The following is a 27801-nucleotide window of genomic DNA, read 5'->3' on the forward strand; positions in this document are numbered from 1 at the left end:
GGGGCAGGGTGGGGCCTTGCAGGACTATTTTGTGGATGATTGTAGCGAAAATTGTGTCATTAATTAACAAATTAAACAATAATCTGAGACGCTGTTGGTGCGAAGTCTGTATGTGCTGGAGGAGGGGGGTGGCGGTACCCCATGGAAAGCAGGGGGCACAGAGTGACCCCCCTCTGCCTGCTCCATCAGGGTCTGGCCCTGGCTCCCAACCCCCAAGCAGGGAGGGAACCCAGGAGTCCCGCCCCCTGGGCCGGGAGGACTCTGACCATAGAGTTCCCGCCTAGCGCCGCCGCCCCTGGGGCCCGTCCCCGCGCCCGCTCTGTGGTCCCCGCCCGCTGTCATGGCGGCCCCGCTGCGGCTCCGCTCCACGCTGGCCCTGGTGACAGGTGCCCCCAGCAGGGGGCGCTCGGGGGCGGGGCCTGAACCCCCCCATGGGGGGCTGAGGCGGGGGGCACGGGCACCCCTCCCCCACCCGGCATTTGGGGGATTTTGAGGCCTCCCTGCGGCTGGGGGAGGTTCGGGGGGGGGTTCTGGTCCCCCCACGGCAGGCGGGGGAGGGAGACTGGTATGACTGTCTGCTGGGGGGTGTTTCTGGGGGTCCCTGGAGGGGTTCTGGGTCCCCCCCACCCCGTCCCTGACCCTGGTCCCCCCACGGCAGGCGGGGGAGGGAGACTGGTATGACTGTCTGCTGGGGGGTGTTTCTGGGGGTCCCTGGAGGGGTTCTGGGTCCCCCACCCCGTCCCTGACCCTGGTCCCCCCACGGCAGGCGGGGGAGGGAGACTGGTATGGCTGTCTGCTGGGGGGTGTTTCTGGGGGTCCCTGGAGGGGTTCTGGGTCCCCCCCACCCCGTCCCTGACCCTGGTCCCCCCACGGCAGGCGGGGGAGGGAGACTGGTATGACTGTCTGCTGGGGGGTGTTTCTGGGGGTCCCTGGAGGGGTTCTGGGTCCCCCCCACCCCGTCCCTGACCCTGGTCCCCCCCACGGCAGGCGGGGGAGGGAGACTGGTATGACTGTCTGCTGGGGGGTGTTTCTGGGGGTCCCTGGAGGGGTTCTGGGTCCCCCCCACCCCGTCCCTGACCCTGGTCCCCCCACGGCAGGCGGGGGAGGGAGACTGGTATGGCTGTCTGCTGGGGGGTGTTTCTGGGGGTCCCTGGAGGGGTTCTGGGTCCCCCCCACCCCGTCCCTGACCCTGGTCCCCCCCACGGCAGGCGGGGGCAGCGGGATTGGCCGTGCAGTCTGTGCCCGGCTGGCCGAGGAGGGGGCGCTGGTGGCCGTGGCTGACCAGAATGAAGTGGGGGCTGCAGAGACAGTGCGGGGGCTGCCACGGGGGGAGCCCGGCCAGGAGCACAAGGCATTCGGGGTGGACGTCAGCTCCGCCCAGAGCGTGGGGGAGCTCATGGCTCGGATCCAGGTAATAGGGCTGGAGAGAACCCAGGAGTCCGGGCTCTCCCCATTGTAACCAGTAGATTCCTCTCCCCTCCCAGGGAACCCAGGAGTCCTGACTCCCACCCCACCACTCTAACCACTGGGCCCCACTGCCCTCCCTGAGAACCCAGGTGTCCTGACATCCCCCCCCACCCGCTCACAAACACACACACACACATGCTCTAACCACTAGGTCCCACTGGCCTCCAGAAGAACCCAGGCCCTCTGATTCCGCCCCCCCCCCACTCTAAGCACAAGCCCCCACTGGCCTCTGGGAGAACCCAGGCTCCCTGAACCCCTGCTGTCCTCAGGCCCAGTTCTCCGCCCCACCCCGGGTCTGCGTGAGCTGCGCTGGGATCACCATGGACGAGTTCCTGCTCAAGCAGACAGAGGCGGCATTCGACAAGGTGCTCCAAGTCAACCTCAAGGTACAGGGGTCTCCGGACGGGGGCAGGGCAGGGCCCCCCCAGCTAGGATCCCTCCCGGCTAACTTGGCCCCCTCTCCCCAGGGAACCTTCCTGGTCACCCAGGCTGTGGCGCGGGGGCTGGTGGAGAGCGGAGCCCCAGGGGGGTCCATCATCAACATGGGCAGCATCGTGGGCAAGGTGAGAGCTGTGAGCTTCCTCAGAGGATAATAGGGGCTGTCAGCTTCCCTGGAGCAGTGCCATGGGGGGGGGGATAGTGGGGGCTGTCAGCTTCCTTGGAGCAGTGCCCTGGGGATGATAATGGGGGTTCTGAACTTCTCCAGAGCAGTGCCCTGGGGGAGAGATAATGCGGGCTGTGAGCTTCCCCGGAGCAGTGTCCTGTACTCACATGTCCCTCTCCCTGACAGGTGGGGAACCTGGGGCAGGTGAGCTACGCAGCGTCCAAGGCTGGTGTGGAGGGGCTGACCAAGACCGCTGCCAAAGAGTTGGCCAGGTGGGGCTGGGCAGTCCAAGTGGGCAGGGGGTCAGGCTGCGGGGGGACTGTAGGGCAGGGGGGCAGGCTTGGGGGGGAGGACTGCAGGGCAGGCTGCAGGGTGGGCAGGCCAGGCTGTGGGTACAGGCTGGTGGGTGCAGCTGGGGGGCAGGCTGAGGAGGCCTGGGAAAAGTAGGGCAAATCATGGGCAGGGTGGCAGGCTGTAGGGCAGGGGGATGGTGTGGGGGTGCTGTGCTGGGATGTTGGGGGCCTGGGGCTTAGGCTGGGATGGAGGTGTTGGAGGCAGCTGGCTGGTGGGGGGAAGCAGGCCAGGGGGAGCTGTGGTAACCAGGCAGGGGGGCTGCCCTCTCCCCCATGGTCCCCCCCAGGTTCGGGATCCGCTGTAATGTGGTGCTTCCCGGGTTCATCACCACCCCCATGACGGACAAGGTCCCTCCCAAAGTGCTGCAGAAGGTAACACCGGAGGCGCTGGGCCCCATAACTCCCCCGCCCCCTCCCTTCAGAGAATCTGCCCTGTATCATCCTGAGCCCCACAACCCTTCTCTGCCCCATAGTCCCCCTCTACCCCGTTATCCACATGCCCAGCCCACCTTTCCCTCTGAAGAACCTGCCCCATATTCCCCCGTCACCCTGCCCCCCACAACCTCCTCTGTCTCATACCTCCCCCAGTGCCCTCCTCCCCACTGAGCCCCACAATCTCTCTGCACCCCTTATTCCTGCCCAGAACCCCCCATTGTTCCACAACCTAGGGGATGGGAGATATTGGGGCTGTGAGCTTCCTCGGAGCAGTGCCCTGGATGGGACTATCTGGGGCTGTGAGCTTCATCTAAGTGGTGCACGGGGGGTGGGGGGTGTGCGCTATATCCCCTGAAGCACCCAGCCCATAACCCCTTATTCCCCCCTCCCCCCTGCAACACCTCTCCTTCCCCTGCAGATCCGTGCCTTGTCCCCTAGTTCCCCCCTTTCCCCTGGGGTGCAGGGGGGCTCCATGCTCAGCAGCCATCTCTGACCCCTCCCCTCCCGCTGCTCAGTTTGCAGGGATGGTGCCGTTGGGACGACTCGGGGACCCCAAAGGTGAGACCCCCTGACTCAGGGTGCCCTGTGCAGGGGGGGCTGGATCTGTCAGGTGTGGGGAGGAGGGGTGTTGGGCACAGTTCTGGGGGGTGCATGTATAGATTGGGGTACTGGGGGGTCAGGGCTGTGCACACTGATTTGGGGTGTTGTACGGAACGCTCCCCACGAGGTAAGGGGCTGTGGACCCCACACGTGTGGCTGTTACTGACCCCCCCCCTTCTGCCCCCAGAGGTTGCTGACGTATGCGCTTTCCTGGCCTCAGAGGAGAGTCGTTACATAACAGGGGCCAGTGTGGAGGTGACAGGTATGGGGCGGGGCGGCGGCAGGGCGGGGGAGGCCTGGGAGCCAGGACTCCTGGGTTCTAGCCCAGCTCCGGGAGACCAGGGGTGTGGGGTCTAATGGGTTAGAGCAGGGGGGGCTGGGAGCCAGGACTCCTGGGTCCTATCTCGGCTCTGGGAGGGGACTAGGCGTTTGTGGGGTAGAGACCAACCAGGAGGGATGGGGGGAGGGGAAGTGATACAGGGTGCTTGGGAGTAGGGCCATGGGTGGGGGGAAAGCTGGAGGAACAGAGAGACGAGGGAGAGGGGGGAAACAGTTGGGGGCTCCCTCCTCCATCGGGGCTCCCCCATTCTCTCTCTGTTGCAGGGGGTCTCTTTCTCTGATGGATCTGCCCCCAGCCTCTGGACACACGCCCACCACTGGGGGACGCAGCGATTGCCAAGTGCCCCCGTGAGCTGCCCCCCGGGAAGCCCCGAGCCCTGCAGGATCTGGGGAGCAGACCTGAGTTTGAGGGGTCCGGGAGGCATTATAAAATAAAACACTGATTGTACCAGGCTGATTCTGTCTCCCATTGTTTTCTTCCCTGATGCTCCCTGGGTTCTGTCACTGACTCTGGGAAAGGAGAGGGGTCTAGTGGGTTAGAGCAGGCTGGGGGCGTTGGGAGCCTGGACTCCTGGGTTCACCCCCTGGCTCTGTGCACTCCGTTCCTCTCTTTGTGCCTCAGTTTCTCCTCTGTAACCCAGCGACAAATCCCTGGAGGAGGCTGCGTGTGGGGCTGCATTAATGAGTGTTTGCAGCCGCGGGGGGTGGGGGGACCCTGGGGCTGGGGGAAAGGGGAGGGACTGGGACAGGTGGTGGGCAGGGGTTCGGGGCCTGGGGGTATAAGAGCTGGGGGAGGGGAGGAGTGGGGATATTGGTGAGGGGGCTGTGGGATTAGAGGACTGTGGGGAGGTGGAGGCAGGGAGTGGGGGGGGGCTCTGGGAAGGGGAGGAGAGGTGGGGGAAGAGTGGATTAGGGGGCTGTGGGGATGAGGGGCAGGGAGATTGTGGGCTGGGTGTGGGGAGAGGGGATGGGGTGTGGGGAGGAGGGGCAGGGGGATTAGGGGGCTGGCTGTGGGGAGGGAAGGGGGCTCTGTCCATCCCACACGCTTCCCTCCTGTTTGAAGCCGCCGCCCCCTTGTCCCGGCGGGGCGGGCGGGGGGAGTCGCTGGGGGGAGATGCCTCCCCATTCACAGCCCCATCTCTCAGGGCAACGGCCGGGGGCGGAGGAGCCGCGCACAAAGGGGGCAGAGGGGAGGGAGGGACTCTCGTGTGTCAGAGCCAGGATGGGGGGGCCCTTTGGGGGTCTGAGCCCTTCTCCCTTCTTCCCCTCTCTGAGCCCTAATCTGGGGGGCTGAGCCCCTCGCCCTGCCCCCCGAGTGAGCTGGGGGTCTTTGCCCGTCTGGGGTGGTCTGAGCCCCTCGCCATGCCCCCCAAGTGTGCTGGGATCTGGGGGTCTCTGGCCCTCTGGGGTGGTCTAAGACCCCTCCCCACCGCCCTGAGTGGCTGCCCGGCCGAGGGGCGGCGGGGGACACACACCGTGCCCCATAGGGGAGGGGGCGGACCCATCCCCATTCAGGCAGCTTCCCCCGAGACCATTCAGCCGGCCGGAGGGTCCCCCGCCCCCTCCCCCTGCCGCCTATTGTGGCCCAGCTGCCCGGCCCCTTCGGGGGGGGGGGCTGCGGAGGGGGGGGTCCGGCCGGAGCATGCCCCAGCTCACACACCCGGGACAGAGCCGGCGCACAGAGCCCAGGACCGGGGTTCGGGGTGGGGGGATCCGTCCGCCCCCATGGGGAATGGGGGGAGGGAGAGATGGGGGGCAGCCCCCCTCTTAGCTGCTGTGGGGAGGAGGGAGGAAACCAGCCACCCCCATCTCATTGCGGGGTGGGGGCTCGGCCGGAGCCCCCAGGGGAGAGGGAGCCGGTGGGTAGGGGCTGGGGGATTCAGAGGGGGCGGGATTGGTGCCAGGGGGGATTTGGGGCTGGAGGTCTGGGGCTGTGGGGGGAAGGGGACTGGACTGGGGCTGGGAGCGGGAATGGAGCTGCAGGGGTTTGTGGGGGGATTTGGGGGGCAGGAATGGGGCTGGGAGCGGGCAGGTTGTGTGGCGGCTGGGACACGGGATGGGGGGTAGTGAGCGGGGAAGTGGGGGAAGGAATAGGGGGCTGGATCGGGAGGGATTTGTGGGGCAGGAAGGGGAGCAGAAATTAACCCCTTTTCTCCCGCCCCATGAGGGGGAATTTAGGAAGGCGACAGGTGGAGTTTGGGGGCCCCCCCAGCACACACTGACCCCAAAGTGGGGAACTGGTGTCAACCCCCCCACCCCTCCACGGCTGGCCTGGGACAGATGGAGAAGCCGGACAGCCCGGGACTTTCCAAAACCTTCTGCTTTGTGTCTGATGGGGAAACCCGCGAGTCGGGGGGCTGGGGGAGGTCTGTCCAGCCGTCTCTCCCCACCTGTTTCTAGGCGGGAGTTGCTGGTCGGGGGGGGGCTGGAGGGGCTGTCACTTGTGTTAGCTCCTGGGGTTGTGTCAGTCCCCCCCGTGGGGGGGGGTCCCGCGTGTTAACGCGCGTGTCACACACGTGGTAGCCGGGCTGGCTGGGCCAACGCGTGGGGCCTGCGTGCGCTGGGCGTCCCGTGTGTGCAAGTGGCTACGCAGTCCAGCTGCCAGCACGCGTGTCCGTGGGTCTGGGGTGGTGTGAGGACTGGTGGGGGTCCCTGTGTGTCTGGGTGTGGGCTCGCGTGTTCGTTAGCATGCCGGATTTTGGGTGTCCTCTGCGTCATCGGGAGGGCTGCAAGGTGTCCCCTGTGGTCAAGTGTGTGTACACGCCTGTGTCATTGTGTAGGAGTCACACACCCCTTTGCAGAGCTTTGCAGTGTCCGTGTCCATGCGTGTAGCGTGAGGGTTGTGACGTGCACTGCTCCCTAGTGGGTAGGATTTACAGCGTCTGTGTGTTGGCATGTTGCTGGAGGTCTGTTAGTGTGTGTCAGGCATGTGGGATGGAGGGGTTCTGCATGTCAGTGTGTAGCTTGTAAGGTCTCCTAGGTGCTAGCATGTGACATGCATTATCCGAGGGAACCCTCCGTGGGACCTCTCAGCCCTCGGTGGGCCGAGAACTGAATCCCTGGGGACCACCCTGTCCTGGGACCATCCCGAGGGACTACTCCGGGCTGGGCTGTCTCAGACACTCCCCCCTCAGTCCACGTCCTGTGTCTGGGTGCCAGGGGTCGGGGTCTACAGGGTGAGTTCCCTTCTTTCGTTAATTGCCTGAGTGTGTGTGTGTGTTAGGAGGTAATGGGTGAGTTCCTGAGGTCACACACATGTGAATTCCTGGGATTATCCACGTGTGCTCACAAGATATCTGGGTTCATATGTGGGACCCAGGTCACAAGGGTCGTTGAGTTCAGGAGGCCGTGTGTGTGCATGCACGTGTAATTTACTTCCTTGTAATTTCATGTGTGAGGAGGATCATGTATGTGGGATCACATGTACTGACATCACAGCTCACACTTGGGTGAAGCCACGTGTAGATCACGTGTGAAGCAGACGCCATGTTTAATGGTGAGCTCATGTGTGTTTATAAGAACATATGAATTGATGTTTATTTCTGATCAGACAACGTTGGATCACATTTATTTGTGAGTTCATGCATGTCTGCATTCGAGTTCTTGTGAAGACACATTGACGCTTGTGCAATTCCGTGTGCACTCATGTCAGACCCTGTGCTGCTCGTGAATTCGGGTGCGCCGGAGGTCATGTGGCTTTGCATGGGAGCTCACAGTTGTGCCAGATGATGTATGTGAGTTTGTGGGTGTTAATTAGCCTTTTCAAATGTCTGTGAGCTCAGCTGTGTTCAGTTTACATCACATGCATATGTGAACTCACATGCATGAGCTCACATGTTTGAAGAGCTCCTACATGTAAGAGCATGTTTGAGTTCATGTGTGTTTGTGCTTATGTATGCATAGTCATGTGGGTGCTGAGCTCACATGTATTTACATCATGGTTATTTTTTACTTCATGTCTGTGCCACACAAGGTCACATGTTTGGTTTTTTTTGTTCATGGATGTATCAGAGGGCACGTATGTGAGTTAACAAATGTTTGCATCAGAGTTCATACATGTGACCCATGATTCCACATATTTGGACCAGATCCCATGTGTCAGTTCCTATGTTTGAGTTTACACATATGACAGCTCACATGTATGGCTGTGCGTTAACACCTGTTTGCGTAACAGCTCATGACTGCCATGTTCAAATGGACACATGTTCATGCCAGGGGTCACACATGTGAGTGTGCGGGTTTATGTGCATTTGTAGCCACTCGTATATGAGGTCACATGACCAGATTCACATGTGGTGATTGCCCTGTTTGCACGTGTAGAGTCACATGTTTAGACAATTCTATTGACAACAGAGTTCACTTTTGTATCAGACTCATTTATTGTGGGTTCATGTATGTTTGCATCAGGCACTGTGTGTGTATTCACATATATGCTTCTGTATGGTGTGTGATGCATGTGTGTGATCTTGTATGATTACATGTATGATTGTATAGCGTGTCTGAATTAATGTGTTTGCATCACAGCTCACCCATGTGCAAGTCCATGGGTTTCCAGCCCAGTTCAGACGTGTCATGTGACACGTGTGAGCTGACATGTTTGCATAGTGACTTCACACTGATCTGAACCCCAGTCCACACCTGTTCTAACCCAAATGCTTATCAGCATGTTGCCGTCCTGTGTTGGTCTCGCTACTCATTGGTGGTGATGTGTGTGAATTGTCCCCCTCATGCTGTCATTCGCACCCCTCCCTGCACCGTGGCTGCCCCCACATATCCCCCAGCCCCCGACTCTGTCTGCACCCTGCACTGAATGCCGGCTCCTGATTGTCCAAACGCAATTCTTGTGTCTGTGCCCAAGAATTGAGTGTGGACGTCGTGAGCCGGGGTTTCCTATCGACACCTGGTGAAGACGGGGGGGATGACCCCCACAGCACCCCACACAGTCTGGGGGAATGGGGCGTGAGGCCTCTCCCCTCTAGGGGGGCGCTGGCTCCAATCCAGCCCCAGGGCGGGGACTGGCTGGCTCAGGGGGGTAGGGAATGGGGCATGAGGCCTGTCCCCTCTAGGGGACGCTGTCTCTGATCCGGCCCCAGGGGAGGGACTGGCTGGCCTGGGGGTGGGTGGGGCGTGGCGGGCGACTCTCATCTCCCAACCTCCCTCATCCATCAACCCCAAACTTTTCAGCCCCTATGACCTCTGCCCTTTGACCCCCCATCTCATTATCTCCGGAAACCAGTGGCTGACCTTGGCAGGTGGCTGAGGGGAGAACCCATAACCTGGGGATGATCCGTCCCCACCTTCACCATGTGAAAACTGATTGGCCAACAGGTGGGGGTGCAAATACAGATGATGCCACCTGATTGGTTGACAGGTGGCAGGGAATATAGACAGTGCCCTCTGATTGGCTACTGGGGAAGGTCACAAACCTGATTGGCTGAATGTGCTTGCCAGCTCCCTCCCCACACCCATTCTGGTTGGACAAGAGGTGGGGAGATATGGATTTGGCATGACCTGATTGGCCAACGGTGTGAAGGCGACACTCCCTGATTGGCTGACAGGTGGGGGGCATGCAGGTGGCTCAGGTTTTAGGGTACAGTGCCCCCCCCAAGTATTAAGGGGCCATTTCCAGGGTTTGCCGGCCTGACAGCAGAACCAAGGGGCAGAGGGGAGGGGAGGGGAGGGGAGGGGGGACCCTGGGTTGGGGTGACGGGGCAGTGAGGAGAGGGGGGTGGGGCTCTGCCTGTGTCTGGTGTGAGCCCTCCCAACTCCAACACTCGAGCTAACTCCCCCACCCCCGCCCCATAATCCTCTGGGCCCTTTCACTGGGCACAATGGGCGGGGGGCGAGGGGAGGGGTGCAGCCTGTGTGGTCCCAGCCCTATTCAAAGGCCCAGCAGAGACACCCGGAGCAGCCACCACTCCCCGCCCTCCCCCCTTCTTAGCCATGCCTTGCCCCACCCCCACCCCCTTTCCTCCCCCAGCATCCCGACTCGGCTCCCCCCAGCAAACACCGAGCCCCTGTCCCCAGGGGGGTGAATGGCGGCGGGGTCAGGCCAGGAGGCTGGGGGAGAGAAAGAGACTGAGACGTGGGGCAGGAAGGGGGCACTGGCAGGCAGCCTTCCCACCCGCTTTCACCCCATCTGCTCGCCTGAGCCCCCACCCCAACCCCACCCAGTGCCCTTCAATTCCAACCACAGCGCTGCCAGCGCCCCCCACTGCTGACCTGCACCCCCTCAGCTCCCAAGTTCTGGAGTCGCCCTGATGGAGGTGTTGGGGGGGGTAATGGCAGGTAAATCACACATGGGGGGAAGAGTGTGTGGGGAGGGTCCCGCAGCTATGGCGAATAGACTCTGGGGGTCTCTGTCTCGGGGGGCTGGGGGTCCCGGTCTCGGGGGTTAAGCCCCTTGGGGAGCAAGGCTCAGGGTTTCTGCCTGCTGTGAGGGGTCTGCGGGGGGCAGGGTTTCTCTCTCTGGGGGGAAGGGAGAGACGGGGATGGTTAAACCCCCTTCGGAAAGGGGTCTGGGGGTCTCTGTTGGGGCCAGGACCTCCCTGTGGGAAGGGCTGGGGGAGGGGGCGTTCGGGAAGGTCTGTTGGGGGGCTGGGGGGGTCTCTCCGGGGGGGCGGGGGATTCTCTGGGGGAGGGGCCGTGGGGGTCCCATTAAGGGGGGCTGGGGGGTCTCTGCCTCGGGGGTCTCTCCAGAGGGTCTGGGGGGTCTCTCTGGGGGAGGGGCCGTGGGGATCCCATTAACGGGGGCTGGGGGGGTCTCTCCGGGGGGGCGGGGGATTCTCTGGGGGAGGCGCCGTGGGGGTCCCATTAAGGGAGGCTGGGGGGTCTCTGTCTCGGGGGTCTCTCCAGGGGATTTGGGGGGTCCAATTAAGGGGGGCTGGGGGGTCTCTGTCTCGGGGGTCTCTCCAGGGGATTTGGGGGGTCTCTCTGGGGGAGGGGACGTGGGGATCCCATTGGGGGGGATTCCCCGGGATCCCCGCCCGCCCCGTTCCGCTTCGGGAGGGGGCGTGGCTGGGCGGGTGACATCACCGGCGGGGGCAGGGGGAGTGCCTGACGTCACGGGGAAGGAGGGGAGGAAGTGACGTCTCTGGTGGAGGGGAGGCCCCGCCCCCCCCGAAAGTGAAGGAGGAAAAAAACGTTGTTTGTGTCTTGGACTCGGAGAGTCGGTGAGGGGGGGCTGGGCCTGGGGGGGAGCCTGCAGCTGGGGGGGACCCTGGGGGGCTGGGCCTGGGGGGGAGCCTGCAGCTGGGGGGGACCCTGGGGGGCTGGGGATGGGGGGGAGCCTGCAGCTGGGGGGGACCCTGGGGGGCTGGGGATGGGGGGGACCCTGCAGCTGGGGGGACCCTGGGGGGCTGGGGATGGGGGGGAGCCTGCAGCTGGGGGGGACCCTGGGGGGCTGGGGATGGGGGGGACCCTGCAGCTGGGGGGACCCTGGGGGGCTGGGCCTGAGGGGGAGCCTGCAGCTGGGGGGACCCTGGGGGGCTGGGCCTGGGGGGGAGCCTGCAGCTGGGGGGACCCTGGGGGGCTGGGGATGGGGGGGACCCTGCAGCTGGGGGGACCCTGGGGGGCTGGGCCTGAGGGGGAGCCTGCAGCTGGGGGGACCCTGGGGGGCTGGGCCTGGGGGGGAGCCTGCAGCTGGGGGGGACCCTGGGGGGCTGGGGATGGGGGGGAGCCTGCAGCTGGGGGGGACCCTGGGGGGCTGGGGATGGGGGGGACCCTGCAGCTGGGGGGACCCTGGGGGGCTGGGGATGGGGGGGCACCCTGCAGCTGGGGGGACCCTGGGGGGCTGGGCCTGGGGGGGACCCTGCAGCTGGGGGGACCCTGGGGGGCTGGGGATGGGGGGCCCTGCAGCTGGGGAGACCCTGGGGGGCGGGCCTGGGGGGGACCCTGCAGCTGGGGGGACCCTGGGGGGCTGGGCCTGGGGGGGCACCCTGCAGCTGGGGGGGGACTCTGGGGGGATGGGGATGGGGGGGGACCCTGCAGCTGGGGGGACCCTGGGGGGCTGGGCCTGGGGGGGACCCTGCAGCTGGGGGGACCCTGGGGGGCTGGGGATGGGGGGCCCTGCAGCTGGGGAGACCCTGGGGGGCGGGCCTGGGGGGGACCCTGCAGCTGGGGGGACCCTGGGGGGCTGGGCCTGGGGGGGGACCCTGCAGCTGGGGGGACCCTGGGGGGCTGGGCCTGGGGGGGGACCCTGCAGCTGGGGGGGACCCTGCGGGGATGGGGGAACCCTGCAGCTGGGGGGGACCCTGGGGGGCTGGGGATGGGGGAACTCTGCAGCTGGGGGGAACCTGGGGGGCTGGGAAGGAGGGGGAGCCTGCAGCTGGGGGGACCCTGTTTGGCTGGGCCTGGGGGGGACCTTGCAGCTGGAGGGACCCTGGGGGGCTGGGGATGGGGGGGCCCTGCAGCTGGGGGGACCCTGGGGGTCTGGGCCTGGGGGGGACCCTGCAGCTGGGGGGACCCTGGGGGTCTGGGCCTTGGGGGGAACCCTGCAGCTGGGGGGACCCTGGGGGGCTGGGGATGGGGGAACCCTGCAGCTGGGGGGAACCCTGGGGGGCTGGGAAGGGTGGGGAGCCTGCAGCTGGGGGAACCCTGGGGGGCAGGGGAAGGGGGGGAGCCTGCAGCTGGGGGGACCCTGCAGCTGGGGGGACCCTGGGGGGGGCTGGGAATGGGGGGGAAGCCTAGTGACTTGAGGCGGGGCAGTTCTGGCTCGGGGGACCCTGGGGGCTGGGATATGGGGGAAGAGTGGGAGGCTCAAGGGGCAGCCTTTGGGGGGCTCGGTGTATGTGGGGGGCTTCCTAGGTAACCCCAGCTTTGGTTGCTCCCCATTAATCTGTCTCCCCCCCAGCTCCCCTCCCCTCAGCCCCCACCACCATGGCGACCCCGGCCAATGCTCAGAGCGCCAGCAAGACCTGGGAGCTGAGTCTGTATGAGCTGCACCGGACCCCCCAGGTGAGACATGTGAGGGGGGGAGAGAGGCGAGGGGGCGACTGGGCTGGGGGATGGGACGGGGTGGGGATAACAGGCTTGGGGGGTGGGTTGGATGGACCCATTGATCTGATTTGGTGGGGTAGGGGGGTGAGGACACAGGGCTGGGCTTGGGGGGACACCAAAGTGGGAGGTGGGGCTGTGGGGGCACTGGGCTGGAAGGGGGGGCATGGGGAGACCAGGCTGGAAGGGGGGGGCGGGTGGCTGGTCTGTGGGTGCCTGGGCTCTGACACCCCCCCACCCTCGGCAGGAGGCCATCATGGACAGCACGGAGATCGCGGTGTCCCCACGCAGCCTACACAGCGAGCTGATGTGCCCCATCTGCCTAGACATGCTGAAGAACACCATGACCACCAAGGAGTGTCTGCACCGCTTCTGCTCCGACTGCATCGTCACCGCCCTGCGCAGCGGGTACGGGGGCCGCGTGGAGAGGCGGAAGTGAAGGGGGAGTCTTGGGGAAGGGATGGGGCTGCCTGGGAGCAGGTCAGAGAAGACCTGGGGTTGTGGGGGGTCGCTGGAGGGCACATTGGGTGGGGGTGGCTGGGGAATGGCTGGGTGGGTCGGGGGGTCACTGTGGGGTGTATTGGGTGGAGGGTGGCTGCAGCGGGGGGTTGCTGGAGGGCGCATCGGGTTGGGGGTGGCTGCAGGGGGCAGACGGGGAAGGGCCGGGTGGGTTGGGGGTCACTTGGGGGTATATTGGGTGGGGGATGGCTCCGGGGGTGTCGCTGGAAGGTGCATCGGGTGGGGGGCGGTTATGGAGGGCAGACGAGGAAGGGCTGGGTGGATCAGGGGGTTGCTGGGGGGTGCATCGGGTGAGGGGTGGCTGTGGGGGGCAGACGGGGAAGGGATGGCTGGGGGGTGTATTGGGTGGGGGCGCCCATGCCCGGGATAACCCCCCCCCCCTCGGTGCAGGAACAAGGAGTGCCCCACCTGCCGGAAGAAGCTGGTCTCCAAGCGTTCGCTCCGTCCCGACCCCAACTTCGACGCCCTCATCTCCAAGATCTACCCGAGCCGGGACGAGTATGAGGCGCACCAGGACCGGGTGCTGGCCAAGCTCAGCCGGCTCCACAACCAGCAGGCGCTCAGCAGCAGCATCGAGGAGGGGCTCCGTATGCAGGCCATGCACAGGTGGGGGGGCAGGACCGAGGCGTCCTGGGGGGGGCGGGCAGGGTCTCCCCAGGATCACGGCCGCATTTCACACTGTTGTTGGCAGGGAATTTCCTGGGTTTTTACCACAGTTTCTGTGTGCAGAGGAACCAGGGTGTCGCTATAGCCGTGCCCCTGCCCCCCCGCCCGTCCCTCGGGACCCTCCCCACCCTCCCTAAATCCCACCCGTTAGCGCTGCTCTCAACGCCCTGCTCTGGGGGGCTGGGGCCGGCTGAGGGGTCCGGCCCAAAGCGAGTGCTGCGTCTATTGGCTCAGTTTGGCATTTCCCACAGGTTTTGCAGGGAGTTTCCTACTGTTTTCCCCCCTCCAGCCGCTCTCCCTCCGCTCCCCCTCCCCCAGATAATCCCCCTCCGTTGCCCCTCCCCCCAGTAACCCCGCTCTGCTCCTCCCCACCCCAGGGCGCAGCGGGTGCGGAAGCTGCACCAGGAGTCCGACAACACCACGTTCAGCGGGGGGGAGGACAACTGCGACAGCCGCTCCCACCTGAGCAATGCCTCAGCCCCCAGCCACCCTGAGGCCGGCCCCAGCCGCAAGCGCTCACGCGCCTCCGACGACTCGGGGCCTGAGCCCGACCCTGACCCTGAGACCTCGCACGACGGGGGGGGCTGCGGGACCCCCGAGCCGGGTGTCGAGCCGGGCAGCAGCGAGATTGAACTCGTCTTCCGCCCCCACCCCGTGCTGGTGGAGAAGGGGGAATACTCCCAGACCAGGTGAGAGCAGCCCCCTGAGCATCCAGGGGCCCCTCCATTCCACGAGCCTCCGAGCCCCAGGGTCCCCCTCCTAGAACCCAGGCTGCTCCCCGTGCTGGGAGGAAGTGGGAGTTCTACCAGACCAGGTGAGAGCAGCCTCCAGGGGCCCCTCTATTCCACGATTCCCCCGAGCCAGCTGCAGCAGAGGGGAGAGCCTGGGGACCCCAAGAGTCCAGCACCCCATTGTCACATATGCCCGCCCGCTCCCACCCCATTGCGCCTCTCCCAAGCGCAGCCTCCAAAGTGACCTGCCCCTGTGTCCGTCCCCCCAGCAGTCATACCCCCCCCAGCACCCATACTTCCCCCCGGCAGTCCAGGCAGTCCCCCTCACCCTGCCCTGTGCCCGGCAGGTACGTAAAGACGACGGCTAACGCCACGGTGGACCACCTCTCCAAGTACTTGGCCCTGCGCATCGCATTGGAGGAGGCGCCAGCCCCTGGCCCCGAGGCCCCTGGCCTGGAGGATGTGAGCGAGAAGCAGTACACGATCTACATCACCACCTCCGGGGGGCCCTTCACGGTACGGGGGCTGGGAGGCAACGCTGGCCCTAGGGCAGTGCTAGGGGCCTGTGCTGCGGGTCAGGGGTCAGCAGGGGGCGCTCTCCCCTGGCAGTCAGGGCTGGCCCTATTGATGCACTTGGGGGCGGGGGCAGCAGGGGGCGCTCTCCCCTGGCAGTCAGGACTGGCCCCATTGCCGCAGTAGGGGGCTGTTCTGTGGGGGGCGGGGGCAGCAGGGGGGTGCTCTTCCCCCCCCCCCACTAACCCCATCTCCCCGCAGACTCTGAATGGCTCCCTCACCCTGGAGCTGGTGAACGAGAAGTTCTGGAAGGTCACCAAGCCCCTGGAGCTGTACTATGCCCCCACCAAGGAGCAGAAGTAGGGGGGCCCCTCTGACCAGAACTGGCCCGTCCCCCCATGGAACTCAGCCCAGCAATCGCCTTGCTGCTGCGCCCCCGTGTACGGCCGCTGGAGCCAGCAGGGCTGGGGGCCCAGGCAGGGCCCCCCAAAAGCTGGAAACATCCCCCCAAGGACGGGGTGCTGCTCCCAGGACAGACGCCTGCCCCTAAGGGGTACCCCTTAGATTCTGCTTTGTCCCCCCTGCACAGGGATGCCTGCTGCTTCCCCCCCTGCTGTGGGGGGGATTTGCTTTGGGGGCTTTTCACAGTGGTTCTGCTGTTTGTGGCTCATTAAGCAATTTGGGTCTTTGAAGCATCAGCGTCTGAGTCTCTTGGGGTCTGGGGGGGAAGGTGGAGGAGCCTCGGCCCTATGTTCAGAGAACTGGGCTCCCAGACCCCACTGCTCTAACCAACCAGCCCCCACTCCCCCCCAGAGCTAGGGAGAGGACCCAGGAGTCCTGGTTCCCAGCCCCGATCCTGCTCTAGCCCACCAGACCCTACTCCCCTTCCAGAGCTGGGAGAGCACCTAAGAGTCCTGGCTCCCCCTTGGGTTGGGGAGGGGTTACAGGCTGGAGTGGGAGGGGAGGTACTGGATGAACTGGACACACTGGTCTGAGCTGGGGGAGTCTAGGCAGCTGGAGCACCTGTATCTGAGCCAGGTACCAGCCGCAGGTCCTGAGTCCCACCCCATCGCCCCTCCCTGTGCTAGGGTGGGGGAGGGTTTTCCCTGCTGTTCTGCCCCTCCCCCATCACATGCCAGGGGTCCCAAACAAGCTAGTGAGTAGCAGGGAGTTTATTGTCACTGTTCAAAGTCAGATACACACACACAAGCAATCTGGAGGGGAGAAGAGCGCCCCCCCCCGACACCCACCTGCAGGTCCCTCACCTTCCCTTGTGGGGAGCCCCTGCAGGGCAGAGAGGGATGCAGCCTGGAGCCACCCCTCAACCATAGGGGCCCCACAGGTTGGTGGGGAGTGCTGGGGTTGGACTGGTCCCAGGAGGTTATAGCAGCATGGGGCAGGGCTCCATGGGGCGGGGGAAAATGTGGGACAAGGATCTTCCACTCCCCACAGTGCATTGGGCAGGTGGGGGGAGGGGGCACAGACCACCCCTGTGCCCACACGGGGAAGGGGGCTGCGCCAATCTGCCCATGCCAGGGGCAGGGTTGGAGGGGGGCACGTGCAGGCTCCCCTCTCCTAGAAGTTGGGCTTGTGTTTCTTCAGCTCCACCATGAGGTGGTGGATGTTGATGAGCTCGGCCCGGGCCGGCAGGGCGCGCAGGGGGGGCTGAGTTAGCACCTTGTGGAAGCGGTGATAGTACTGGATCAGCTGGGTCAGCGCTCCCTGCAGGGGAGAGAGCATGCGAGAGTCAGAGCCCCCCCATGTCCATCCCCTCCCAGGGCTCTCCCTGCCAGACAGTGGCACCTCCCCCCTCTTTAACACCTGCCGGACCTTGGTGCCCCCTCCTCCCCTGCACTCCAGCCCCCTGGCGGGAGCTGGCTCTGAGGCAGACACCCCACCCCCCCATACATAAGGTCAATACCTGTGCAGCTGCTGGGCCAAGTGATTAGCCCCTCACTGGGTGAGCAGATGCAGGGTAACAGGGTTCTAAATAACATCCCAGCCTCCCTCCCGTCCGGCTCTGCCAGGGGTCTGGGGAGGAAGCTGGGCTTTAGCTACAGCCCCCCAGGCCAGTCTCCTCAGCAAACAAGGGATGTGGGGGCTACATGAAGTGACTGAGAGCGGGGAGCCTGTCCGCACACTAGGTATTGGCGGGTGCTGTCAGACTGGGAGGGCGTATCTCCGGGTGCTGCCGGGGTCGGTCCTGGCTCCTGTCCTAGTCAATAGTTTTATTAATGGCTTAGAGAATGGAGCCGAGATGCTGCTTATAAAATCTGCAGCTGACCCCTGGCTGAGGTGGGGGCGTTGCCAGCACTGTGGTGGGCGGGGTTAGACTTCAAAACAACCTGGACACATTGCAGAACTGGTCTGAATTCAATAAAGTGCAAAGTAAGTCACTGGGGCAGAAGAACTGAAACACCCAGCTCCAGTCTAGGGCCTAGCTGGCTGGGGGGCGCACCGCTGAGAAGGAGCTGGGGTTACAGTGCATCACACAGAGTGTGAACCAGCCCCGTGATGCCGCTGTGGAAAAGGCTGATGTCACGCTGGGCTGCGTTAACAGGGGTGTTGTGTGGTAACTGTCCCGCTTGGCCGGAGCTGGAGAGTGTCCAGCTGTGGGCCCTGCAGTTTAGGAGAGCTGGGGACAAATGGGAGAGGCCAGAGGAGAACACCACAAGTGACAAAGGCTTAGGGAACCCAACCTGTGAGATCAGGTTAAAAACACCTGGCTCGTTTAGTCCTGAGGAGGGGCTGAGAGCAGCCTTCAGCTCTGCCCCGGGCTCTTCTAGAAAGGATGGGGATCCCTGGGAGGCAGGACGCGGAGCAAGGGGCTCACTCTGCAGCAGGGGTGAGTCCGGCTGGAGATGAGGAAACATTTTCTAACTCCCCGGGCAGCAAAGCCCCGGACCAGGCGCTGGGGGAGGCTGGGACCCCAGACCAGCCCCCACACCCGGGAATCCCCATCCCTGGAGGTTTTTCAGGCCAGGTTGGACAAGCTCCCCAGGGCGGGCGGTGCTAGGCTGGCCTTACTTGGCCCGGCCTCAGCACAGGGGGCTGGACTCGGTGGCCTCTGGGGGTCCCTGCCAGCCTTCTGGCTCTGTGATTCGCTGCCCGTCTCACCTGGATGATGCTGGTCCCGTTTTTGAAGTTGCTGAAGGATCTCATGACGTCCTGGCTCAGCAATTCCACCGAGGCCTTCCACGTGGTAGAGAATCCGCGCACCAGCTGGGTCACCCGGGCTGGGGAGAGACGGGGGGTCAGTGCCACTGGGGTGGGGGCGGAGCCTAGAACCACCCCCCAGTCTGGGGAACCCAATTATAGAGAACCCAGCACGAGGGACAGGCTCACACTGTCAGCTGAGGGACCCTTGCAGCTCCCCTCCTGGTGTAGCCAGTGGGGGGGTGGAGACAAGGGGGTAGGAACGGGGTCCCTGTCTGTCACCCTCATCGTGTAGGGGGCAGGGGGGTCCCTGTGTCTCACCCTCCTCCCCACGCAGCCGGTCGAGCTGCCCCTTCTCAATGAGTGACTCCGACTCCTTGACGAAGGCGATCATCCCCCCAAACGGGGGCGACAGGATCTCCTCGATGAACTCCTGGGGGTGGGGGGAGGGAGAGAGTCAGCGCCGGCCCTGCCCCCTCACCCTCCCCACACTCCCACCCCCATCCCAGCGTCAGCCCTGCCCCCCCATCCTCCCCACGCTCCCACCCCAGCACTGCCCCCTCCGCCCAGCACAGCACCTTGCCCCCCCACTCATCTGCTACCCCAGGGTCCCAGGCTGGAATCAGGGCTCCCTAGGAAGGTTTCCGCTGGGTGGGAAGACCCCATGGGGGGGGGCCTTAGGGTAGCACCAGGTGGTTAGACCCCCTTCCCCCACTCCACCTCCACCCCCTCCCCCCCAAAAGGCCACATGACACATTCTTCGATTCCAAGGCCAGAAGGGACAATTGTGACCCCAGGACGAAGCTCGGGCTCAACGGATTCCTCACCGTGCCCCTCGTCTGTTCCAGAGCCCCCCCCGTTGCCCTGCACCCCCGTCTGTTCCAGATCCCCACCCCCCAGGTCAGTGCCCCCTGCCTGGACCCACAGCCCATGCTCTGGCCCTAGTTGCATGGCGCATGGGAACTCACCTGGGACCGGGCTGAAAGCAGCTGCTGGAAGCCCTCCACCTCCTTGCTTTCCTCCACTGCCCGCTCCTGGGGAGGGAATGGGGCAGGGGGTGTGACCTGTCACCCCAGGGCCGTCAGCATCAAGCCGGGGGGGCGGGGGCGGCAGGGAACAGGGCAGAGGGTGTGACCTGTCACCCCAGGGCAGTCAGCACCAAGTGGGGGCGTGTGTGACCTGTCACTGCAGGGCCATCAGCACCAAGGTGGGGGGGCTGCCTGGCTCGATGGGGGGGAGGCAGGAAAAGGGACACGGGGCCTCTCCCCTCTATGGGGCGCTGGCCCTGAGCCGGGCCCAGGGCAGGGGGGTAAGTGGCTGGGGGAGGTTTGAATGGGACATGGGGTCTGTCCCCTCTAGGGGGCACCGGCTCCCATCCGGCCCAAGGGCACAGACTGGCAGGCTCAGGGGGGCAGAGAATGAGACACAGGGACTTTCCCCTCTGGGGGCGTCAGCTCCCATCCAGCCCCAGGGCAGGGACTGGCAGGCTCAGAGGGGTGGGGAATGGGACGCGGGGCCTGTCCCCTCTAGGAGGCGCCGGTTCCCCAGGGCGGGGGGCACAGGCTGGCTCTTGGGGGAGCACGTGGGGGGCTGTTACCATGAGGACGCTCAGCATCATGTCGTAGTTGTTGATGAGGAAGATGAGCTGCTCCTTGCGCGATGAGAACTCAGCCGCCACCCGCAGCACGAAGTTCTCCACCTCCACCTGGGGTAGAGCAGGGGCTGAGGGGCCGAGTCAGTGACCCCAGTGCCCAAGGGACCCCAGGACTCCTGGGTCCCCTGGCTGGGTGGGCCCCACCACCATGGGCCTGAGGGACTCCAGCTCCCTCCCGGCCGCAGGACTCCTGGGTCTCCTGGGCTGTATCTCCCTCCCCATAGTACCCATAGCCCTCTGGCAGCACAGGGCCCACCCTGGTATCCACTGCGCCCCCCACTGTGCTGTGTCTTTCTCCCAGACCTGCAGCCCGCCCCCAGCAGGGCAGGGCCCCCCATACCTGCAGCTGCCCCAGCAGCGTGTGGGTTCGCTCGTTGGGGAAGGTCTGGTTGATGCTGACGATGGCAGAGGAGAACTCCGCATAGCGCCGTGTGATCTGGGGGACAAAGGGGCCTGAGGGCACAGCAGGGTTCCCAGGGACCCCCAGACGCTCCTCCCCCGGCATTCCCTGATCTCCACCCGACACCCCAACCCCCTGCAAACTACTCACCCTGCCCTAGGCCAGTCCCCCCACTTCCCCGACAGCCCTAGCCCCCCTCGCCCCATATGAGCGTCCACTAACTCCCCACACCTTGCAAAGCCCCCTCACCCCTCAAGCCCCTCCCATCAACACTACCCACTGTTCCCAGGGTGACCTCCCCATCCCCCCCACCCCGTGCCCATCCCCCCTACGTAGTGGGGGCGCGTGTCCAGGAAGCCCAGTTTCTGGGGGTCTGTGTTCTGGATGCTCTGGATGTTCAGCTCCAGGATGTACTCGAACCGCGGCCACAGGATCTCCAGCAGCGTGTCCCAGTACCTGGGGGGCAGCGGGACGCCTGGGTTCTCTCCTGGATCTGAGTGGGCAGTGGGGCCCAGCTGTCAGAGCAGGGGGCTGGGACCCGGGACTCCTGGGTTTTATCCCCAGCTCTGGGAAAGGAGTGGGGTCTAGTGGGGTAGAGCGGGGAACCAGGACTCTAGGGCTCTCTCCCAGCTCCGAGCGAGTAGTGGGGTGCAGGGGGTCAGAGCAGGGGGCTGGGAGCCAGGACCCCGGGGCTCTCGCCCGGCACTGCACAGGCAGTGGGGCCCAGCGGTCAGAGCAGGGGCTAGGACCCGGGACTCCTGGGTTCTATCCCCAGCTTTGGGAAGGGAGTGGGGTCTAGTGGGGTAGAGCGGCGGGGCTGGGAACCAGGACTCTAGGGTTCTCTCCCATCTCCGAGCGAGTAGTGGGGTGCAGGGGGTCAGAGCAGGGGGCTGGGAGCCAGGATCCCAGGGCTCTCACCCGACGGCAGAGCAGGGCGGGCAGTGGGTCAGAGCAGGGGGCTGGGAGCCAGGACCCCGGGGCGCTCTCCCGGCACCGCGCGGGCAGTGGGTCAGAGCAGGGGGCTGGGAGCCAGGATCCCGGGGCTCTCACCCGACGGCAGAGCAGGGCGTACCCACACTCACTTGTCGATGGCGGGGACGTTGCGCTTGGCCGTGATGGCTCGGAAGCGCAGGACGATGTGGATGCAGAGGAAGATGGCAATGCTGTCATAGCAGTCACACACGTACGCGTCCATGTGTTTCTGGGGTGCATGGACACGGAGTCAAAGGGGCTGAGAGCCCCCAACAACCACCATCTCCCACCCACTCCCTGCAGCAACACCCCAGCATCACCTCCCACCGAGCCACCCCACCCTCCCCAGGCTCACCAAGAACATGGCCAGCGTCTTGCCCATGACGGCGTTGAAGAGCTCCTGGGCGCTGGGCCCCGTCACCAGGAAGAAGTCGCAGAGGAAGAGATACTCGCGGCAGCTGTTGTCCAGCAGAGCATAGTGCTGGCTGCGGAACAGCGACTCGAAGGGGTACTGCCGGGGAGGGAGGGTGTTCGCTCAGGGGGAGGACACAGCCCCCCTCAACCCCTCTGGCAGGGGAACAGCAACTCGAAGGGGTACTGCCGTTGGGGGGCAGGGACACACACCCAGCCTCCCACCCAACCTGCTTCCCCAGTGACCCGCCTGATCCATTGGCCCTAAGAGGTCACAGCCTCCCTCTCCTCCACCCCAGCCAGGCCAAGCCTCCTGTCCCCCACCTCCCCATCTCCTTCCCCACTCCCACAGCCTGACCCCTGCCAGGGTCTCAGCCCCCCAGGACCCCACTTGCTCACGCGGACATCGCTTTTCTGGGCGGCATGAGGCACAATGATGGGCCCCTCCAGCTCGGCCCCCCCGATCACACTGCCCCGGTTCCCCAGCGTGAAGATTGTGTTGCGGTTCTTCAGCGATGGCTTTGAGAAAAACCGTGGCGGAGGGTGTCAAGGGAAAGAGCGGGGAGATGCTGCCCCGCCCAACCCCCCTCCCCATTGCCTTCCCAGCCAGCCCCCTCACCCCACAGCCCCACACCCTTTCCCTGCAGGGTGCCAGGGAATGCAGTTGTCCAGGCACAGGGAGCCAGGATATCTTTCTTGGCCGTATCCTCCACTCCCATCAGGTCGTCCTTCTCCGCCACCTCCTCGTACTGCAGGACAGACAGACAGACGCGGCGGGGGTCAGTGTGGGGTCCCCAGCCCCTCCCCCCAGTACTGCAGGACAGACGGCGGGGGTTAGGGTGGATTCCCCCATCCCCACCCCGTCATTCACATGGGGGGGAACCAGAGCACGGTGTGTGGGAATCCCCACCCCCACATGCCTGCCCTATGGGGCTCTCTACACCACCACCCCGAGGGCTGCCCCACTCTCCCCGGGCTCCCCTCACCTGGATCTTCATGAGGCGGCTGGTGTAGGATTTGAAGTAGGACAGGTAGATCTTGCTCATGGTCTCCACGTACTGCTCCCGCAGCTCCTGCGCCACCGACCGCTCATTCCCTAGCAGGAACTGGTAGAAGAACCTGCCAAGGGGCGTCAGCCTGGAGAACTGCCCGCCACTGGTGCAGGGCATTCTGCGAGAGCTCCATAGCCCCAGATGCCCGCTGGCCAACTTGTAGCAGAGCAGGGGATTCTGGGAGATCCCCGTACTCTCCCGTCCCCACTCCCATGGGCTGACCTGTACTGGAGCAGGGCATTCTGGGAGATTCCCGTTTAGCACCCCCTCCCCCACCCATGGCTGACCTGTACTGGAGCAGGACATTCTGGGAGATTTTCATTTATCCCCCAACCCATGGCTGACCTGTACTTGAGCAGGGCATTCTGGGGGATCTGGTAGTTGGTCATGGGTTTACGGAAGGAGTAGACTTTTTGTAGGACGAACTCCCGGATCTTGGTCACAGCCTGCAGGGGGTTGAGGGGGAGCAGATCACGGACCACAGGGCAAGCTGAGCCCACACGGACACCCTCCCCTTCCTCCCAGTGCCTCCCCACCCCCCTCAGCTCCACACCCCCCGCACCTCCATCCTGCGACACCCGTGTGACCAGCTCTGGGGAAGGGCTGAGCTTGGTCTCCTGGGGCAAGGCTCACCTTGACCTTCAGCCGGTCCAGCACGTGGTGCACGTCGGTGCAGGCCATGGTCTCGCGGAAGGCCTGCTCCTTCACGTAGTTCATCTTGTTGTTCAGCTCATGCAGCTGCTCCAGGAAGTCCTGCTCAGTCACCGGGGCCTCCAGGATAGTGCTGGGGGGACAGGGGGCAGGCACAAAGGCATCCCAGGGTCACACCTCACAGCCTGCGCATCCGGCCCAGGAGACAGTCTCCCCCCAGAGGTGGTGGCCAGCATCCCAAGCCCCCCTACCCACCAGCACCTTCCCCCATCTCCCTGCAACCTGTCCCCCCACAGTGCCCTCCCCACACCTCCCAGCCCACACCTGACCACAGCGGCCAGCCCCCAGCCCATCCCTCCACCTGATCATAGCAGCTGGCACCACGAGCTCGTCCACCAGCTGGCTGAGCTGGCTGCGCACGGCCTGGCGGTTCTTGAGCCGCAGGTTCATGGCCACCGACTGCTCCTGCAGCGTCTGGATCTCGCAGCTGATGCTGCTCAGGTCGCACTGGAAGGAGCTCAGCATCTGCTCCATGCGCTGGGGGCGGGGGGAGGGGAACAGTCAGAGATATGTACACCCTCCTCCCTGGCAAGGAGGTGCAGGGGCTGGGAGACACCCCAGGGAGGGCTGCTGGGGCTGGGGGCCAAGGCTGCAGACAGTGTTCTGGGGAGTGGGGAGAGTTTGGGGGCATCAGGAGGTTGTGGGGGTTTCCCATGGGGTTCCAGGTCTCACCTCCAGGATGTTAACACAGGCAGTGACCTACGGGTGGGGGGCTGGAGGGCGGCGCCCAAGGGGCTGGGGGTTTCCCAGGGGGGTCAGGGGCTCACCTCCAGGATGGCGTCACAGGCGGTGATCTGGTTGTGCAGGGAGGTGATGTTCTTGCTCTCCTTGATGTCTGCAGGGCAGGCAGGCTGCTAAGGAAATAGGCAGGGGGGACGCGGCGGGGGGAATGCACGTGAGAGGCCCTGGGTAGGGGCCATTTTCCTCTTTCTCCTGGGGAAGGGTTTGCCCCTTAACACCCCTCTCTGCTGGTGTGGAGGGAGACACCCCAGGATATGAAGCGGTACAGCCAGGGTGCAAGGACCTGCCCCTGACACGAAGACGTCCGCCCGGCCTCCCCCCATCAGCCCCCACCCACGCTGTGCCCGGAGAGCGGGCCCTAGGGGGACTCCATGGGGCAGGATACAGTCCCTGATGGAGGCGTGCTCAATGTGCTGCAGCTCCAGTTCCACCTGCTTGGAGTACTGCCGCAGATCCACGCCCTGGGGAGAGAGGGGAGAGTCAGCTGGGCTGGGGGGGTTCAGCTGGGCCCCTGCCTCGGGAGAGGGAGGAGGGGGCAACTTACCGTCTTCAGCGCCTCCTGAACCAGGGAGTCCTCCAGGTTGGCTTGGATGTGAACTGAGGGAGGGGAGACTGGGTCAGTACCCAATAACAGTCGTCCCCCAAACCCACCTCCCCACAGTACCCCCACCTCCCTGCATCCCCCCCCCCCCACAGTGCTCCCCCACCTCCCTCTACCCACCCAAACTACTGGTCTCCCCCACCTCACAGCCCTCCCCCACTTTTCCAGATCACTGTCTGCCCCCCATTGGTTGCTGTGCAGGGGTAAGGCCCCCCCGCACTTACTGTCCACTTCATCCAGGATGAACTCATCGGAGGTGAGGTCCAGGTCCCCCAGGTTCAGCTGCAGCGACTGCTCCTCTCCACGGCCCTAGGGAGTGCAGGGCAGGCAGTTACGGGGGGCTGTGGGGGAGCAGTGAGCTCCAGCAGGCTCTGGGGAAGGGATCTTGGAGGTACACCTAGTAACCAGGCTAGACAGGCCGGAGGCTGGGGGGTGTAAGCGCTATAGAGGTTCAGGGAATAGAGCGCAGGGTTACGAGGTGGGCTAGGAACAGAGGGACAAGTGGGTGTCAAGAAGGGAGCACAAACATAGAGTTCACTGCAGAGATAAAAGACTACGGGGGCATGGAATGGGACTTGGAAGCTATGGGGTGTGGGGCACAAAAAGGGGTCAGTGGGGTTCTATCACCCATGAAACAGGAGGTCCCAGGGTCATGGGGGGCAGTGTGGGGTCAAAGATGACAGCTGAAGGTGGGTTCAGGGGATATGGAGCAAGGGTGGATGGATGGGGATAGGAGAATCAGAGGTTATGGGGGGTTGGGGGCACCACAGGGGGTGAAAGATCATGGCTAACGTGGAGACAGAGGATACATAGGCGCTGACCCTTGCCAGTGCTAAGTTCCCTGTAAGCTGCATGGCCACACAGCAGCCTATTCAGTGCCGTGCAGGCACTCAGGGAACCCACTGGGGGTCCTACCACGGATGGGGCATCCCTCCCCCGGCCCCAACTCTGCTGCGGCCTGGACCTGCTGCGGCACCCCTCTCCCAGCCCTGGCCTGGCCCTGCCAGGGCGCCCCTCCCGCAGTCCGAACCCAGCCCCAGCTCGGACCTACCGGGGCCGGGGTACCTATCCTGCAGCCCCAACCCCAGAGCTGCCGTGGTGGGGAGAGGCACCTCTCCTTGCCCAGCCCAGGTGCTGCTAAGGGGAGAGAGAGCTGGAAGGAGTCCTCTCTCCCCACCATAGCCCTGGGGCAGCCTGCACCCCAAAACCCTCATCCACGGCCGCACACCACAGCCCACACCCCCAGCCAGAGCCCTCACGCCCCCCCCGCACCCTACCCTCGGCCCCAGCCCTGAGCCCCTCCCACACGCCGAACCCCTCGGCCCCAACCCCACCGCATGAATTTTGTTACGAGTACCAATATGGGGGTGATTATGCATCGGTGCACATAACAAAATTAATTCCGCACATGAGTGGGAAAAATTAGAGGGAACATGGTCAGCACTCAGCGAGGGTCGCAAACATCGCTCGGTGTTTAGGAATCATAGAATCATAGAATATCAAGGTTGGAAGGGACCTCAGGAGGTCATCCAGTCCAACCCCCTGCTCAAAGCAGGACCAATCCCCAACTAAATCATCCCAGCCAGGGCTTTGTCAAGCCTGACCTTGAAAACCTCTAAGGAAGGCGATTCCACCACCTCCCTAGGTAACCCATTCCAGCGCTTCACCACCCTTTGAGTGAAAAAGTTTTTCCTAATATCCAACCTAAACCTCCCCCACTGCAACTTGAGACCATTACTCCTTGTTCTGTCATCAGCTACCACTGAGAACAGTCTAGAACCATCCTGTTTGGAACCCCCTTTCAGGGAGTTGAAAGCAGCTATCAAATCCCCTCTCATTCTTCTCTTCTGAAGACTAAACATCCCCAGTGCCCTCAGCCTCTCCTCATAAGTCATGTGTTCCAGTCCCCTAATCATTTTTGTTGCCCTCCGCTGGACTCTTTCCAATTTTTCCACATCCTTCTTGTAATGTGGGGCCCAAAACTGGACACAGTACTCCAGATGAGGCCTCACCAGTGTCGAATAGAGGGGAACAATCACGTCCCTCGAAGTTCGGGACACACGGCCACCAGGTGCTGCAGCCCCAGGCACCAGGCCAGCCATGGGGCAGAGCCACCGGGTCCGGATGGGAGGGGCAACGTGGGGCCCTTGGCAGCTGAGTCATGGGTGGGGGGCGCAGAGAGAGGGAACAGAGCAGGGGGAGGGGCAGAGGTCCGGGGCATTAGGGGCACCAGATGGGGGAGGGGAGGAGGTTCGGGGGGTCAGAGGTTACGAGGATCAGGGGTCACATGAACAGGCAAGGGGGCGCATTGGGGTCAGAGGTCAGGGTGATGCAAGCAAGGGCCTGGAGTCACTGGGGTCAGGGTCAAAGGTCACAGAAGCCTCAGGCTCCCACATTTCACACAGCCCTTAAGGGGGTCACTTGCAAACCCTGCCCAGGCCCAGACCCAGACCCGCCCCCCAGCACGTTGCGGGGGGGGGGGTAGATGACAGGTGAGGGCCAATTTGGACACCAGGAGGTGGTTCCCTACCACGGGCCTATTTTGGGAGGGACCGGAAGTTGGGTGCCTGGGGACCGGAAGTTGGGCTGTGGGAACCTCACCATCCCCTCCTCTTCTTCCATCTCAGTCGCCCGCAGCCCCAGCTCCTCATCGGGCCTCAGCGCCGCCATCGTCCCCGCCCCGCTCCTTCTTTCGCTCCAGCCGCATCCGGGCCTCCAAGGGCTCACTTCCGGCCGTGCGCCTTAAAAAAAACTACAACTCCCATGATGCACAGGGTGGGGGGTAGAGGTGTTACCGGAAATGAGGTAACAAACCTCTCCTTTCGGGAACGGAAGAGAGTGACTGGCATGAAAATGCCCCCCGGAGTCAAAGGGGGTCACCC

At 64.4% G+C, this 27801-nt stretch overlaps 3 protein-coding genes across 5 annotated transcripts; 2 read left to right on the forward strand and 1 right to left on the reverse strand.

The window, feature by feature from the left end:
* The first annotated feature begins 298 nt into the window (after positions 1-298).
* HSD17B8 (hydroxysteroid 17-beta dehydrogenase 8) lies at positions 299-4255 on the forward strand. Of its 3 annotated transcripts, XM_084647005.1 has the most exons (9): positions 299-386; positions 1209-1411; positions 1737-1853; positions 1935-2030; positions 2258-2343; positions 2712-2796; positions 3375-3417; positions 3647-3721; positions 4063-4255. In XM_084647005.1, the coding sequence occupies exons 1-9, from the start codon at positions 341-343 to the stop codon at positions 4077-4079; spliced, it is 768 nt and encodes a 255-aa protein (XP_084503131.1). In that variant the 5' UTR covers positions 299-340; the 3' UTR covers positions 4080-4255. The 3 variants fall into 3 exon arrangements, with proteins under 3 accessions (XP_084503131.1, XP_084503132.1, XP_084503133.1); XM_084647006.1 differs by lacking the exon at positions 3375-3417; XM_084647007.1 differs by lacking the exon at positions 1935-2030.
* A 6619-nt stretch (positions 4256-10874) lies between these two features.
* Positions 10875-15913, forward strand: RING1 (ring finger protein 1). The gene is made up of 7 exons (XM_084648167.1): positions 10875-10970; positions 12650-12753; positions 13040-13200; positions 13702-13917; positions 14355-14666; positions 15056-15224; positions 15483-15913. The coding sequence occupies exons 2-7, from the start codon at positions 12676-12678 to the stop codon at positions 15582-15584; spliced, it is 1038 nt and encodes a 345-aa protein (XP_084504293.1). The 5' UTR covers positions 10875-10970; positions 12650-12675; the 3' UTR covers positions 15585-15913.
* A 465-nt stretch (positions 15914-16378) lies between these two features.
* On the reverse strand, positions 16379-27675 carry VPS52 (VPS52 subunit of GARP complex). The gene is made up of 20 exons (XM_084648166.1): positions 27521-27675; positions 25144-25228; positions 24863-24915; positions 24704-24779; positions 24345-24412; positions 23879-24054; positions 23500-23650; positions 23212-23312; positions 22801-22933; positions 22506-22563; positions 22214-22347; positions 21759-21914; positions 21514-21632; positions 20764-20887; positions 20372-20467; positions 19975-20082; positions 19346-19411; positions 18699-18810; positions 18339-18457; positions 16379-16943 (listed from the first exon to the last, which is right to left on the reverse strand). Exons 1-20 carry the CDS (start codon positions 27587-27589, stop codon positions 16797-16799), a joined length of 2151 nt encoding a protein of 716 aa, XP_084504292.1. The 5' UTR covers positions 27590-27675; the 3' UTR covers positions 16379-16796.
* Positions 27676-27801: the final 126 nt, after the last annotated feature.

Source organism: Lepidochelys olivacea, assembly GCF_965140295.1.
Source record: "Lepidochelys olivacea isolate rLepOli2 genome assembly, chromosome: 14".
NCBI lineage: Eukaryota > Metazoa > Chordata > Testudines > Cheloniidae > Lepidochelys > Lepidochelys olivacea.